Consider the following 17,225-nt stretch of genomic DNA (forward strand, 5'->3'; position numbering starts at 1 on the left):
TTGAACGAGCACAGTAATGAGTGGGAACTTGATACACCAGATGTATTAAGGTGTGGTTTCAGCTAAAATAATTAAAACAGTGTGGTGTTGGCATCACACAGACAAGTTAACGGAACAGAATAGAAAGCCGAAAATCAGGCCTCACTATGTAAGGATTTAGTGTATCATAAAGGCAACATTTCAACCCGCTGGATAAAGATTCAGTAGATAATGAATGAGGGCACAACTTTGCAGCATTCTAGAAAAGACTTCATTTTGGAACCATACTCACCATACTAAAGTAATGTTGAGATGAATCAAAGATGAAAATGTAAAACAAGTGAACTATAGATCAACACTTATGTAATTTTGGGAGTAAGGAAGGACTTGCGAAGCTTAGCGATAGAAAGCAAAAACATAAACGAATAGATTGATTTTGGCCAACATCTCCCCATTCTCCCCGCTCCCCACTCCAGGTAACCACTATTCTATTCTCTACTTCTGTGAATTTCACTTTTCTAGATTCCACATATAAGTGAGGTCATGCAGTATTTTTCTTTCTGCATCTGACTTATTTCATTTAGCATAATATCCTCCAGGTTTGTCCATGATATTACAAGCTAAAATTTAAAATTTTCACATCAAGAAACACTCCACTTCAAATAAAAATGAAAGGCAGGCAGTAAACTGCAACAAATATTTTCATCATACGTGATAGAGGATTAATATTCTCTCTATATACAAACCATTACAAATCAATGAGATGAACACACCAATAGAAACATCAGAAAAAGATAGGGAAAATCAGAAAAGGTAGAATCATGATTATTTAACATGGAACTAAAATCAGCTTTATTAGCAATAAAAGAAAGTGAATGAATCAAATATACTTTTTGTCTATCTAATTGATAACGAATATACTAGTTAATTAATTAGATAAAATCAGTGATGTTGTGGGGCTGGCCCCGTGGCCGAGTGGTTAAGTTCGCGCGCTCCGCTGCAGGCGGCCCAGTGTTTCGTTGGTTCGAATCCTGGGCGCGGACATGGCGCTGCTCATCCGACCACGCTGAGGCAGCGTCCCACATGCCACAACTAGAAGAACCCACAACGAAGAATACACAACTATGTACCGGGGAGCTTTGGGGAGAAAAAGGAAAAAATAAAATCTTAGAAAAAAAAAAAAAAAAAAAATCAGTGATGTTGTAGGTTTGGGGAAAAGGCCATTTCCTACGCTGCTGGTGACAGAGTTAACAGAGATGAGGGAGCACACTTTCATCCCAAGAATAAAAAGCCTGAAACCTCTGCACTATGTCTGCCCAGCGATCTTAATGCCAGAAATCTATATGAAAATCAAGTAAAAACAAGTGTAGATTTTGGCAAAGACTTAGCTATAGGAATTTTTATCAAATTATTGCTTATAATAGATAAAAATTGATAACTTATTCAGCAAGAGAATTTTAGATAAGTAAGTTAGGGCACTTCCACGATGACTTATCAATATTGGATACGATAACTTGGAAAAACGTTCGTGCTACATGATTGAGGGGAAAACGATAGAAGCAAAATGTCACCATTACACGATCCCATTACAAATTAAAACGTTTTTTATGTTTACCGGATAAACCATAATTATATCTAAATTCAAACAATTGGAAGGACATTTAGTAGAAAGAGAAAGCCCCTACTCCCAGCCCCTAGATTCCATTTCCCAGAGGTAACCATGAATCCACTGTTTATCATTCAGTATGTTCCTTCCAACCTTTTCTGTGTGTATCTAGATGCACACACACAAACATGCTCATCGTTACAGGATGACTCCGCCATTATCTGGAGTATTTTATAGACAATTTCAATTATCCTTAGTCCTCCTTCACGTTTAAATTGGATTAGGCACTCTGTGCGTCAGGAATGAGAACCAGATGGGAAAAAATAAAGGCCCAAAGAGAGCGATGAAAGGAGGAAGTGTGGGAGGAAGGAAGGAGAAGAAATGAAAGGCAAGGCAAGTGAAGGAAAGGAAAGGGGGAAAAAATTCTACTTACTGAGGTGTTTTGGACAAGAATAATGAAAACCTAGAAATAGAAACATTCACCCCTCTCTATTCTCCCACTTCCGGTGCTCATGGAGTTCTGGAAATTATGGCAGATGCCCAGTGGCTTACATTGATTGATTTTTGAATGTTAACCCGGTCCTAGCCAGTCCTGGTGGTCTAGTGGTTAAGATTCAGTGCTCTCGCAGCCACCACCTGGGTTCATTTCTGGGTCAGGGAACCTCACCACCCGTCTGTCGGTTGTCACACTGTGGTGGCTGTGTGTTGCTGTGATGCTGAAAGCTATGCCACCTGTATTTCAAAGACCAGCAGGGTCACCCATGGTGGACAGGTTTCAGCGGAGCTTACAGACTTAGACAGACTAGGAAGAAGACCCTGGCCACCCACTTTCGAAAACATTGGCCATAAAAACTGTATGAGTAGCTGTAGGGCATTGTCTGACACAGCACCAGAAGGTGAGAGGAGAAAGACTGGGAAGCGTACGGCTCTGCTGTACACGAGGTCACTAGGAACCAGATTCTACTCGTGGCACTAACAAAAAATAAACCTGTCCTGCATTCCTGGGATCATTTTGTAGATGCGATCTCAGGGATGAGAGTGTTTGGCTGAGACTAAATGAGAACACAATAAAGTATATTACATCTCTTATTTAACCAACATCTTGGTGTGAACCTTCTAACCTCTGGAGACTAGTGATTCTCGACTTTAGTGAGCATTAGAATCACCCAGAGAGCTAGTAATTATGCAGATTCCTGGATAGCATCCCCAGAGATTCTGATCTAGTAGATTTGGGGTGGCTCTGAGAATCTGCATTTCCAAGAAGCTTACAAATGATGCTAATGCTGCTGCTATAGAATATAAAGCAAAAAAAAAAAAAACAGATTAAAAACCTACTGGAATAAGAGAGATTCTTCTATATACAGCTGCACGCTTATATGAGCTTAGAATTTCTCTAGAGGCAAATACAAGAAGCTGATGGCAATGTTTGCCTCTGAGAACTGGCATCTGAAGGAAGAGAATATGAGGTAGACTGACTTTTCACTTTTACCTAAATCCTTTTTGAACCAGGTACACTATGCTAGAATTACCTACTCAAATGTGAATAAAATAAGTGTATTATATATTCTCCCCAACTCCTAATTAAACATAAATGCACATACCTTTTCACCCAGCAATTTCACTTCTAGGAATTTATCCCACAGATAAATCTAAACATGTACAAATGAGAAGGTTATTCATTGCAACATTTTTTACATGGCAAGAGGTTACAAAAAGTTAAAAATCCATTAGTAGTGGACTGGTAGAATAAACTATATACATTGCTCGATGGAATAATACGCAATCATAAAAAATAATGTACTGATGTGGAACCACCTCTGTGACATAATATTAAATGGAAAGATGCAGAAAAGGAGTAAATATTATGTTAATATTGTATAAATAATAAGAAAGAAATATATTTATTAGCTTACATATGCATAAAATATCCTGGAAGAATACAAAAGGCTTGATATCATTTTTTGCCTCTGAGAAGAAAAATGAAAGGCAGCACATGTGGGTTAAAGAACTTTTTTTTTTGAGGAAGATTAGCTCTGAACTAACCTCCACTGCCAATTTTCCTCTTTTTTTTTTTATTTTTAGCTGAGGAAGATTGGCCCTGAGCTAACATCTGTGCCCGTCTTCCTCTATTTTATATGTGGAATGCCTGCCACAGCATGGCTTGATAAGCCGTATGTATGTTGGCACCCAGGATCCAAACTGGCGAACCCCAGGGTACTGAAGCGGAGTGCATGAACTTAACTGCTGCAATACTTGGCTGGTCCCTAAAGAGTTTTTAAAGTATACTCTTTTGTACCTTTCGAATTTTGAATTACGTGATTATATTACCTAGTAAATAGTCCTTTAAAAGTACTTCGTAGATATCTTTCCATGTCACGGAAAACAGAGCTATCTAATTTTTTAAATTGCCGAGTGATATTACCTTGTTGGATTTATGTATTTAACCAGTTCTCTGATAATGAAAATTTAGAATGTTTCCAATTTTTCACTATTGTAAATATCTTTGCAGTAAATATCCTTGGATATGTTTTTGCATACATGTGCAAAATATTTTTGAACAATAATTTCTTGTAATTATTATGATGAAAAATACATATATTTAATTTTGATTATCGCTATTTAACTATTTACTTCATCTTTTTGTGTTCCTGTTACTTGCAATGGCTTATTGGACATTAGGAAGTTTATAGGTCTCTGATAATCCTAGGTTTTAGCTGCCCCGAACATTTTTCCTTCCCTCAGTTTTCAGTTCCAGAGCTCTTCTTCCTCGTGGAGAGTCTGTTTCACGTGGTTTGGGAGGGGCTAATTCCCCCTTTCCCAGTTCCAAAGATGTGACCAGTCAGAACATTCCATCCATGAGGCTGGAATGATTTGTTCATAGATGGACATGTGACCCCAGTTGAGCCAATGAAAGTCACCCCTAATATGTTTCACAGTAAAAGGATAGATGGTGAATTTTTCTCTGAGGTTCCTGACATTTCAGTACCTAAACCTGGAATCATCAGTGGCCATCCTTGCAGCCTGGAAATGAGGCAACTTAAAGAAAAGCGTTTCTAAGAGAGAGATGGTAGGTAGGTAGATAGATAGATAGACAGATAGATGATAGATAGATGGATAGATGGATAGACAGACAGAAAAAGTGATAATGCCTTGATGGCAGAGTTTGAGCTCCTGAATTGGCTGTGCCTGAAGACACGTGCACACACTAAGATTAATACATTTATTTTAGTTGCTTCAGCTGGTTCAAGTGGGTTTCTGTCATTTACAATCAAGATTCCTTGGTTAACAGCTTAGCTCTTTGTTAGTCATATGTATTACAGATGTTTTTCTCAGTGTGCGTCATAAAGGCGGTTTTGGCGGTATAGGAATTTAAAAAATTTTTACAGAGTGAATCTGTTGATCTTTTCCCTTGGTTTTCATTTCCGGCTTAAAAAGATCCTTCTCATTCCGATTCTTTAATTAAGACTCTATTTATCTCTTTATATTTTCAATTTAGACCTTTAGGAATCTGGAAATTAATTGTTGTGTGGTGTGAGGCAGATAATCCCATCTTTTAATAATTATTGTTTTTTTAAAGATTTTATTTTTTCCTTTTTCTCCCCAAAGCCCCTCCGGTACATAGTTGTATATTCTTCGTTGTGGGTCCTTTTAGTTGTGGTATGTGGGACGCTGCCTTAGCGTGGTTTGATGAGCAGTGCCATGTCCGTGCCCAGGATTCAAACCAACGAAACACTGGGCTGCCTGCAGCAGAGCGCGCAGACTTAACCACTCAGCCACAGGGCCAGCCCCCAGATAATCCCATTTTTTAAAAAAGAGTAATGCATTATATAAATGTGTGCAGATACATATATATGTGTCAAAATGATGATCTCTGGTTTTCACTGGGTGGTGGCATTACAAGGGGGATTTTGTTTTCTTCTTAGGTTTAGTTCTATTTTCAAATATCTCTATAGTAAGTATGTCTTGCTTTCATATTTAAAAAATACACTGTAAGTTATTTTTTTAAAGATCGAGAAGACATCACTTAGATTCAAGGTTTATACTATGAGGAGATCATGAGATTGAGCTCTAAGTACGTTTCATATTTGTCCAAATGTCTAGGTTCATTTGTTTCTCTGCAATGTCTCTGAAATATTGTAATTTCCCTTGAAACCTATTCTTTCATGTTTATTCCCTAGCTCAATGTGACGCCACCCAATTACTCAAACCAGAAACCAACACTTTTTAAATTAAAACAAAGTACTTCTTTCTCCAAGACACATTTCAGGGATGAGAATGAGTATTAATAGATTATATGCCACTAGGATTCAATCTTATTTTTTATCTTGTTTTATATTTTTGGGTATATTACATTTTTAATGAATTTATTTGTCATCATGCTATAAATATCCTTTTCTGGATTAGATGTGTGATATGGTAGCTACCTCTTCAATATAAATAATTTTATTTTTTTGCTGGAGAATACAGTGTGTACTTCTCAGGCAAGATTTTCTTATTTCTGCTTAAAATCAAACTGAGTCTCAAGGAGAAGAATACACACACCCCAATTTATTAAAATCAATAGTCAGAAAAATTATTTTGCCTAGTTTATTTTATCTTTGATTTAAATGATATTACCAAATGGTACACACAAACCTGACATAATGTGTATTTTCTGACATTCTCTAATGATGATAGCTGCATAAATTTAAATCATTCCATTTCATCAAGTTTAATTAGCAACGACATTTTAGATTTAAGTTAACCGCACATAAAACATACTCCATATGTGAAACAGTTCTATGCCATTCTAAAATTACTTGTTATATCAAAATGCTCTTTTACCTTCTTATTACTAAACACTAAGTCTTAAAGCTTCAAGTTCTTCTGTATGCGTATGTTGCTTTCAATGTAATTTTGTAAGTTTTACCTTATTTTCTTGCCAGGCTGTTACTGAAGGCCTGTTGCTGCTAGCACCAGCCTATGAAATTGGGCTTTATGAAATGAAGGTCAAGATACCTGAGAGACTGCACCACCTTCCTAAGATCCTGGGTAATGAATTCAAACAGCTAAAGATAAGACGGGAATTAATTTTTTATTATTCCCAAAAGTAATCCACAATTGAGATGGTTAGCACTGAACAGATTTCCACAGAAATGCACAAACATTGAGGAACGGGGTGACTTTGAACCCATACAAGACACAAACTTCACCGATGATTTTGAAATGCTACCTTATCACTTAGAATGAAAGCTTGAAAAGGTCAGTGGTAAGATAACTCTTTTTTACAAAAGATTCTAACAGTTTTCTTTTTATAGTAAACATGCTCTGAAAGAAATTTTCTGGATCTTCATTGAAATCCAAGGACCTTTCCGAATTCTCTTTAGGTAATAATTCTGCCACAATGCCCTAACAAGCACAAACTTTCTGAAGAAGCTAGGATTACAAAGAGGATTCACATGAAGAGACACTTATGTCTTCCATCAGAGCATGTCATCTCAAAGAAATGGGTTACCATATACATAAACTTTAATGGCTGTTCAAGTCTGACTCTACTCGGAATTTAGACGTGTTCTTTTCCCAGAAGTGCCATCTAAAGCCAAATTGCTTTCCTTTGCTTTTCTATAGCAAGAGGAAGAACAGACATGAAACATAACAGGTAGGTGTGTTACTCCAAAAATATCGAAGGATCGGATGACACGAAAACCTTCACCAAATTTGGGACCACAGCACCAATCACATCTGGATGTCCTGCAGTAGAGGAAACAATAATCAATACTTGGTAAATTTCTACTAAAGGAAAGACATTTTGGTAGATGCATGTAAGACTCAAAGCAGTAAAAAATATGGCCTTTAACATTATTGATCTTACCATCTAACTGAGGAGCAAAGACATGCACAAATGAAAAATTAAATGGGAAAAAATAAAGTAGATACATGTGTATAAAACGATCCTAGTTTTCTGAAACTTTTGTTTGTATAGATGCATAGTAAGAAACTCTAAGGATAGACCCCAGATAGAAAACAGTAATTATCCTGGGACAATATGATCACAGCAGATTTTAATTTCTGATTTCCAAAAATTTCTATAATAAATGTGTATTATTTTTATAATTCAAAATAAATCATTATTTAAAAAGTAAAGGAACTATCAAAACCTAGTGTAGGGTTAGTGTCCATATATATTTTTAAGTGTTCACAAGTCAGTTAAAAAGAAAAAGACATCAACCCATTAGTACATAAACATTGGCACATGAACAGATTATTCACAGAAGAAGAAACCTGAATGTTCAGAGAACACTGAAGAATAAAGCTTCTCAGTCTCATTAGCAATCAGGGAATACAAAACAAAATAGCAAAGAAATGCCATCTCATAATCCTCAGAGGGGCAAACTGTAGAAGTCTGTCAGTACAGAGGTTGGTGAGGATGAGGACCAACAGTGACTCTCATACTTTCTTGGTGGAGTATAATTTGGCATAATCACTTTGGAGAGCAACTTGGTAATTTCTACTTAAGTTGAAGATGCACATACTCTATGACCTAGAAACACTTGCATATTTGCATAAAGAGATATGCTTTAAAATGCTATTGTAGGTTTCTTGGCAATAGTAAAATTGGAAACAATCCAAATGTTTACCAGCAAGAGAAAGAATAGAGTACTCATTCTGTGGAAAACTATACAAGAGTTAAGGAACTAGAGCTATATCAATCAATATGGTTAAGTCTAAAAAAATTGTTGAGTATAGTAAATAAGTTGCAGAAGAACATTTTTTGTGACATTTATATAAAGTTTAAAACATGAAAAATAATGTTTGTTAGCAGTTTTTTCTGACACTAACTAATTCTCCAGTTCTCTGCAGACATCAGCTGGGGGTCCTACAATTCAATTCAATTCTGACACTAATTGTGCCGAGTTAGCATCAGACTCCATAGATTCAAGGGCTCAGTCCCACAGGATTGCTCTCACTTCAGATGCAGTTGCAAGGATCAGGTCCCCAGGTTACCTATACTTCTGTTCAGCCTGACTACAAACTGGGGGTTCCCACACCACCCCCTCCAGATTTGGTAATTTGCTAGAACAACTCACAGAGCTCAGGAAAATGCTATACTTGCTACTATAGTTTGTTATAAAGGATGCCAATGAACAGCCAGATGAAGCGAGGTCTGAAAGCGTCTTGGGTACAAGAGCCTTTTCCCTGTGGAGATAGGGTGTGCCATCCTCCAGGCAGAAGATGTGTTTGCCAACTTGGAAGCTCTCTGAACCCCGTTGTTTAGGGGTTTTTATGGAAGTGTCATTACATAGGCATGATTGATTAAATGATTGGCCGTTGGTAATTGAACTCAATCTCCAGCCCCTCTCCCCTCCTGGAGGTAGAGCTGAAAGTTTCAGCCTTCTCATCCAAGCGCTCAGTCCTTCTGGCTGCCAGTCCCTCATCCTGAAACTATCTAGGGGCCCCTGAGAGTCACCTTATTTGCATAAATTCATATACCCAGTCCCTCGAAAAGGGTTCGTTACAAATAACAAAGGACACTCCTATTAGTCAGGAAATTTCAAAGATCTTAGGGGCTCTGTGCCAGGAACTGGGGAGAAAGACCAATATTTTTTCTTATACCACAATCTTGTTTATGGAAATATACAGATGTAGCAAAAATAAAACATGTAGGGAAATCATAACTATCCACTTAAAGAGAGAGGTTATTTCTGGGGAGGAAGCACATGAGATTAGAGAAAGGCCGAAGGCAACTTTAACTGTATCTGTAATGTTTTACTTAAAGATCTGAAGCAAATGTTGAAAAATGGTAAGATTTGCTGAAGCTATGAGGTGTTCAGTTTTAACTATACTCATTATATATATTAGAATGCTAATTCTATTTCACAATAGAAAAGCAACATACGCTAAATTAGGAAATGAATACTCTATGAAAGAAAATTGTCTAGCTATCTTACATGCCGTAACTCAAGCCGGCTGAGCTGTGAGTCAAATCAAAGCTTTTGAAGCTGATCTCACAGAAACAGAGAGTAGAATGGTGGTTGCCAGGTGCCGGGTGGAGAGGGAAATAGGGAGATGTAGGTCAAAGAGTACAACTTTCAGTTATCAGATGAACGAGTTCTGAGGATCTAATATACAGCATGGCGACTATCGTCAGTGATGTGGTATTGTATACTTGAAATTTGCTGAGAGTAAACCTTAAGTGTTCTTACCACACATAAAAAGAGTTAACTATGTGAGGTGATGGATGTGTTAATTAACTTTATCTTTGTAATCATTTCACAATGTATATGTATATCAAATCATCACATTGTACACTTTACAAACATGCACTTTTGTCAAACAAACAAAACCAAAACCAAATTGAATCTTTTGAAACAAGCCTCCTCTGGCTGGGAATTGTAAGGGAGGAAAATAATCTTTTTCTTTTCTTTCTTTTTCTTTTTTCACTTGAGGAAGATTCACCCTGAGCCAACATCTGTGCCAGTTTTCCTCTATTTTGTATATAGGTCGCCACCACACCATGGCCCCCAATAAGCAGTGTAGGTACACACCTGGGAACTGACCCTGTGCTGCTGAAGTGGAGTGAAGCTCCAAACTTAACCACTAGGCCACAGGGCTGACCCCGGAAAAAATTGTTTTTCCTCTACCCATCTTAGGTTCATTGGCTGGGGCTCTGGAAATTAAACTTGTCAGTTTAAACTTGTCAGATAGATTAACAAGAGAAAAAAGAACCAATTTAAGTATACACATGAGAGACTTTCACAAAGAAATGATACTTAAGGAGGTAGTTAGATGATTTAGGCTTATGTACCATCTGAGGCTAAACAAAGGAAAAGGGATTTTGGGCTTCTGGGCCAGAGAGGCAAGTTGTGGGAAGGTGAGGGGAGGAAATATAGGTAAATAAGGACTGCCTTGTTATGCAAATAAGGTCCTCTAAGGTGATAAGAGTTGTCTCCCGGAGGAGTTGTCTTCTTAGTGTGGAGACACTTTTACAAATGGAAACTTCCTTTACAGAAGGCGAAATTTATATTCTATTCTTAGGCAGTTAAAAGGAAGTAAAGAGCTTTTCCTGCATCTGCTGGATCTCAATTGCCTTTGGTTCAAAATAATCCATATGTCAAAGAGGCATATTTCATGGTGGCATATTCTAGAATCCTTCAGAATAAAGAGGAAAAATTTAGAAGGTCCAATATTAGCTATTACAGTCCCAGAAAGAGAAAGCACAGAAAAACAGAAAACAAAATTTTCAAAGCAATAGTGTAAAAAAATTTCTCAGAACTGAAATACATGGGTTTCCAGAGTGAAAGGATTATACCAAGTGCCCAACACATTGAATTAAGAAAAAGATCTCACAAAGGCACATCACCACGTAAATTTAAATCAACCATAATAAGAAGATTTAAAACACTTCCCAAAAAAAGCATAGGTTATTTATGAAGAATAAAGAATAAGAAAGCTGCAGATCTCAAACACAAAATAGAAAAGTCAAAGATGATGAAGCAGTGTCTTCAAAATCCTGAAGAAATGATTGAACACAGAGTTTTATACCCAGCCAAACTATCAATCAAGTTTCAGTTCAGAACAAAGGCATATTCCAACACACACGGTCTTCAAGTTGTATTGCCGTGCATTCTTTTGAAGCGAGATATTGGGGGGCAGCCTTCACCAAAATGAGGAGGTAAACAAAGAACAGCGTATCCAATGTGACCACATGAAAGGAAATTCCAAGATGATGGTGAAGGGAGGTCCTAGACTAACAGTTACGCACCAGATCCAGGCAGCAACTCTCCCAGACTGGAGCAGGAAGACCCAGGGCTCCAGCGTGAATTAAAAAGAAAAAACTAATGGGACTGATTGACCATCTGATACATTTATACTCATAATTGATTTAAATAATTCTATTAGAATGTTTGGGACAGAATTAATGATGAACACATAGAAAACAAAGTAAATGAATAAAGGTCAATTACTCTTTCTAGTAAAAACAAAAAGTTGTACAATAAAGGATAGGTATTCATAGTACACTGTGTAGCTTAATTATGTGTATTGTTTAGATTTTATAATAATTATTGATTTAATCTAAAATCATTATTTTACTCAAGAAGTATAAGCATGTATTATGTTGCAGGAACTATCCTAGGAGCTGGAAATATTAATAAACAAAACTATCAAGCATGCTTGTCTTCTTGGAGCTTACATACTAGAAGGAGAGCCAGATGTTAAACAAAATATTTAGGTAAAATGTAAAAGGAGATGATGGTAGGTGCTACAGAGAAAAACAAAGCAGGGAAGAGAGAGGGATAATGAATGCCAGTAATGTGAGGCATATGGTGCTTGAAATTTTAAACAGTGTGTTCATAACTATATTGGGAAGCTGGAGGGAGGGGACATATATCTATGAGGGTTGATAAGAGTCCAAAACACCTCTCTTGTTTAGTAGGAAGTTTAGAGATGATAACTAACATTGAAAACACAAGAAGAATGACTCAAGAATGCCATTTAAAAATATGGAGGCAACCCCAAAAGAACCCCTCATATTTATGGTCAAATAATTTTCAATAAGGGTGCCAAGAAAATTTGGTAAGGAAAGGATAGTCTTTTCAACAAATGGTGTTGGGAAAACTGGATATCCACATGCTAAAAAATAAAGCTGGACCCTTACCTCAAACCATGCAAAAAATTAACTCAAATTGGATAAAAAACCTAACTGTAAGATATAAAACTCTTAGCAGAAAACATGGGGGGAAAGCTTCATGATATCGGACTTGGCAATAATTTCTTAAATGTGACACCAAAAGCACAGAAAGCAAAAAAAAAAAATTGTACTTCATCAAAATTAAAAACTTTTTGCATTAAAGAAGACTATCAACAGTGTGAAAAAGCAACTGACAATTGGGAGAAAATATTTGCAAATCATATATCTGATAAGAGGCAAATATCCAGAATACATAAACAATTACAACTTGACAACAGAAAACACGAACAATCCAGTTATAAAATAGGCAAAGGACTTGAATAGATATTTCCCCAAAGAAGATATACAGATGGCCAACAAATACATGAAAAGATACTTAACATCATTAATCATTAGGGAAATGCAAATGAAAACTACAGTCAGCTATCATCTCACACCCATTGGGATGGCTAGTATTAAAAAAACAGAAAATAACAAGTGTTGGTGAGGATGTGAAGAAACTGGAACCCTGTGTACTGCTGGTGGGAATGCAAAATGGTGAAGCCACTGTGGAAAACAGCATGGTGGTTTCTCGAAAAATTAAAAATAGGAGCCGGCTGGGTGGCACAGCTGTTAAGTTCACACGCTTTGCTTTGGAGGCCCAAGGTGAACCTGTTTGGGTACCAGGTGAGGACCTATGCACCACTTATCAAACCATGCTGTGGCAGGCATCTCATATATAAAGTAGAGGAAGATGGGCACAGATGTTAGCTCAGGGCCGGTCTTCCTTAGCAAAAAGAGGAGGCTCAGCCGTGGATGTTAGCTCAGGGCTAATCTTCCTCAAAAAAGAAAAAAAAGAATTACCATATGATCCAGCAGTTTCATTTCTGAGTATATACCCAAAAGAATGGAAAGCAGGATTTCAAAGAAATATTTGCACACCCATGTTCATAGAAGCATTATTCACAATAGCCAAAAGGTGGAAAAAACACACGTGTCCATTGATAGATAAACAAAATGTAGTATATATATATATATATATATACACAATGGAATAATATTAAACTTTTAAAAGGAAGAAAATTCTGACACAAGCTACAACATGGATGCACCTTGAGGATGTTATGCTAAGTGAAATAAGCCAGTCACAAAAAGACAAATATTGTGTGATTCCACTTATATGGGGGTTCCTGGAGTAATCAAATTTGTAGAGACAGAAAGGAGAAGGCTGTCTTCCACGGGCAAGGGGGAGAAGGAATTGGGGAGTTATTGTTTAATGGGTATAAAGTTCCAGTTTTGAAAGATGAAAAGAGTTCTGGAGATTGCTCAATAATGTGAATGTACTTATTATTGAACAGTACACTTAAAAATGGTTAAGACGGTAAATTTTATGTTGTGTGTATTTTACCACAACTGAAAATAAAATTTTAAAAACATGGAAGCAAATGCCAGAAGAGAACTGAAAAAAGAGTTTGGCAATAGGTGACTCAGGGGGTAAAGAGTGAGGGGAAATAGAGCAGGGATGACTGATTTTCATTATAAGATCAGTAGTAAATATTTCATCATTTGTGTGTGTGTGTGTGTGTGAGGAAGATTGTCCCTGGGCTAACATCTCGCCTATCTTCCTCTATTTCGTATGTGGGATTCCGTCACAGCATGGCTTGATGAGCAGTGCGTAGATCTGTGCCTGGGATCTGAACCCACAAACGCTGGGCCGCTGAAGTGGAAAGTGCAAGTTTAACCACATGCCACAGGGCCAGCCCCTAAATATTTCATCTTTTAAACTAAATACTTACATTGATTACAAAATAAAATTAAAACAATATTAAAAAGGAAGAAAATTTGGTTGAGCATGTCACCTAAACTCTTAGGGAGTGTCATCTTCAAAATAAGTGGGTTTGGTGGCCTGAGTTATTATTTCCTAATTTCCTCTGACCAAATATTTCTATTACCCTCTCCAAGTAAGTAATATATATTTGAGAAAATACACTAGTATTAATAAAATTACATGCAAAATTAAATTGTAGTAATATAATAAAACAATTTTATCAAAATTCAAAGATTTTTGCACAATAATGAGAAACGGGAAGGCTATAAAGATGTTAAAAAACATAGTGAGTTATTTTTAGTAAAGACGAATTCTAAGTGTTAAGTACTAGCAAGGCTTTCTAGTTTAGTGGAACTGAGTGATACTTTTGAAACTTCAGTCTATACCTCTGATTAAGCATTTCTGTCATTGTCACACACAGGGAAGTTAAGGCAAAATTCTTTGGAACATGAGTCTTCTGACCCAACTCTCAACAAAGGCAGATCCTCTGATGGAGATGATAAAATGCAGGTAGAGAGACAGAGGGAGACAGATGGCAATGAGAAGCTGCAGAGGACAGAAAAGAGATACACAGCTGCTGATTGGCAGGGCCAACGTCACTGGAGTGGCAGCAGAAGCTGAGCTTGGAGCACTCTAGGTCCAGGCATCGTGCAGGGCCCAGCTGAGCCACAAACCAGAGAACTCAGCAAAAGCAGTACTTAGGACATAAGCTGGAAATTCAGGATCAAAGCCAAAGGTAGACAACAGAGGATGAGGGTCAGGTTGGATGACAAATCCCTCCTTCATTGTTCCTATTTTTATTAATATCACCACGATCATCTTTGATGAGATTGAAACCTTGGTCGTTTTTACTCCTCCCTCTCTTACTTGCCCCACACACCTGGGCAGCTGTTGAGTTAATTTTACCTTCATAATTTGTCTTGTGTCATTTCCTACCAATTTACTCCCAAGCCTATTACTTGGCTTTAATCTCTCCTTACTAGTCATAGACAAGAGGGTTTTCACTGATCTCCCCCCAGCCTTCCTCTACTCTAGTCCATTTTTGACACGATTGCCGCGTCTGCTCATGCTGCACTCAATGACTAAAGGAGAAACCTGCAATGCATTCAAAGATTTCCATCAGCTGGCTCCCATCTTCCTTTGCAAACTTTTTGCTACTCCTCGTAAATGTTTTGCTCTGACTAAACATTCATTTTTCTCCTTGCACACATCCCTTCTTTTACTCAACTTTAGTTAATTTCCTCATCTGGTTGCCTCTTCCTGGAATGTCCCTTGAACACAATACATATTTCCAAATGTATAAATTTTCCCTGTCCTTTTAGACCCTTCTCAAAGACCATTTTATTCCTGAATCTTTTCCCTACTTTCCCAGCGGTAGCTGCAATCTCTCCTTCTCTAGGCACTCTTCTTTATCCATCACTTGCATCACTTTTTATTTACATGAAAACCTGTCCTTGTTAAGTTTCCAAACAATATAGAAGTACATAGAGAAAAACCCAGAATTTCCCCTTTATTCATCCCTTCACTCACACTAACTCCCCTCTCCAGAATAACTGAAGCTCATAGGTTGAGTTATACTCTCCAGCTCCCAGCACATGACTTTTCTTTACATAAACGGAATTGCTCTTGTGTGTGCTCACTCACTCTGTGTGTATGTGTCTGCGTGTAGAACTTGCTTTTCTGATTAACAACATGTCTTAGACAGCTTTCTACATCACGACATTTTGTTTTACTTCATTCTTATTAATAGCATCAAAATGTTCCATGATAGGGATGCACCATAATTTATTTTACCACTTTTTTATTGATGCACATTTGGGCTGCAATTATCATCCCTTCGGCTGAATTTTTGTTAACATAATTATTTCTACAAGACAGATTTGTAAAACTTGTACTTTTACTTTAAGGAGTACGTAAAGTATTGTCAAATTGCCTTCCACAAAGCTTTTGCCAACTTACAGTGCCGCCAATGGTCCAGGATAATCCTCCTTTCAGGCATCCAAAACCAGTACTTAACCTTTTTAATTTTAATGAAACGGAGACATTAAAAAAAAACTACTGTTGCTACTTTACATTGCAGTTCCTTGATTACTAGTAAGATTTCACACTCTTGTTTATCATCCATCTGTATATCGTCAGCCATGAATTGCACATTCCTACCACCTCACCACTTTTCTATGGGTTATGTGTTTTCCTACTGATTTGTGGGAGACATACATGCATGTTTCAACAGTTACAAGCATTGCAATATCTCCTTTCAGTTAACGGCTTGTCTCCTAATTTCATTGATAGTGTCACATTATGTGGAAATATTACTCTTTTGTCAAATTTATGAAACTTTGCTTTACTGTTTATATTTTTTATGTTTTGTTTCTCTCTCCCTACTGTGAAGTCATATAGATAGTCTCGTATACTTGTTTGTAAGGGCTTTAAAATTTTGCTTTTCACATTTAAATCATTAATCCAAATGGAAGTGATTTTGTATATGATGGTGACATATATATATACATAGCAGGAATCATTATATATTGTCTCCTTATAGACTGCCAAATGTCTTCATATCATTTATGGAAAAGTCTACCCTTTCTCTACTGACCCACAGTGCTATTTTGTCCAATATCAAGTTCTTACATACGCATGAGAACGTAACTGGGCTATGCATTCTCTTCCATTGGTTAATTTGTCTTTCCTTGCACATACAATCAACAGTGTTACTTTCTCTAATTTTGTAATAAGTCTTTATATCTGGTAGGCAAGTCCCTATTTTAGACTACTTTTTCAAGTTTGTTTTGGCTATTTTAGAGTGTCTGCTTTTCGACACACATTTTATAATCAGCTTATCCATGTCCCAGAAAATTCTGTTGGGATTTTGACTAGAATTGCATTGAATATCTAGCTCTATTTTGGGAGAACTAACATACTTTTGGTATTGAATCTTATTACACCTGAATATGTGTCTCTCCCATTTAATTCAGCCTTCTTTACCTTTTTGTAAAGTTTTAATTTTTTTCTCCATAAATATCTTGTACATATCTCACTTGATATATTCCTAGACACATTGTTTTTTCTTGCTATCATAAAAAGTACCTTTTAAAAATTAACATTTCTAATTGTTTGATGTTTGGTTTTAGGTATGTCTTCTTTTTAATGCCACACCGTAGACA

General features: G+C 36.8%; 1 protein-coding gene across 2 annotated transcripts in view; it reads right to left on the reverse strand.

Moving 5' to 3' along the window:
* Positions 1–6,161: 6,161 nt before the first annotated feature.
* LRRC63 (leucine rich repeat containing 63) overlaps positions 6,162–17,225 on the reverse strand; it is a 65,890-nt gene continuing 54,826 nt past the window's right edge. The window contains exon 11 of one of the 2 annotated variants that reach the window (XM_023621599.2): positions 6,162–7,315. In XM_023621599.2, the coding sequence (XP_023477367.1) occupies positions 7,117–7,315 (199 nt within the window). In that variant the 3' untranslated portion in view covers positions 6,162–7,116. The remainder of the gene's footprint in view (positions 7,316–17,225) is intronic. The other variant, XM_023621602.2, reaches the window with a different exon arrangement.

Source organism: Equus caballus, chromosome 17 (assembly GCF_041296265.1).
Source record: "Equus caballus isolate H_3958 breed thoroughbred chromosome 17, TB-T2T, whole genome shotgun sequence".
Taxonomy (NCBI): Eukaryota; Metazoa; Chordata; class Mammalia; order Perissodactyla; family Equidae; genus Equus; species Equus caballus.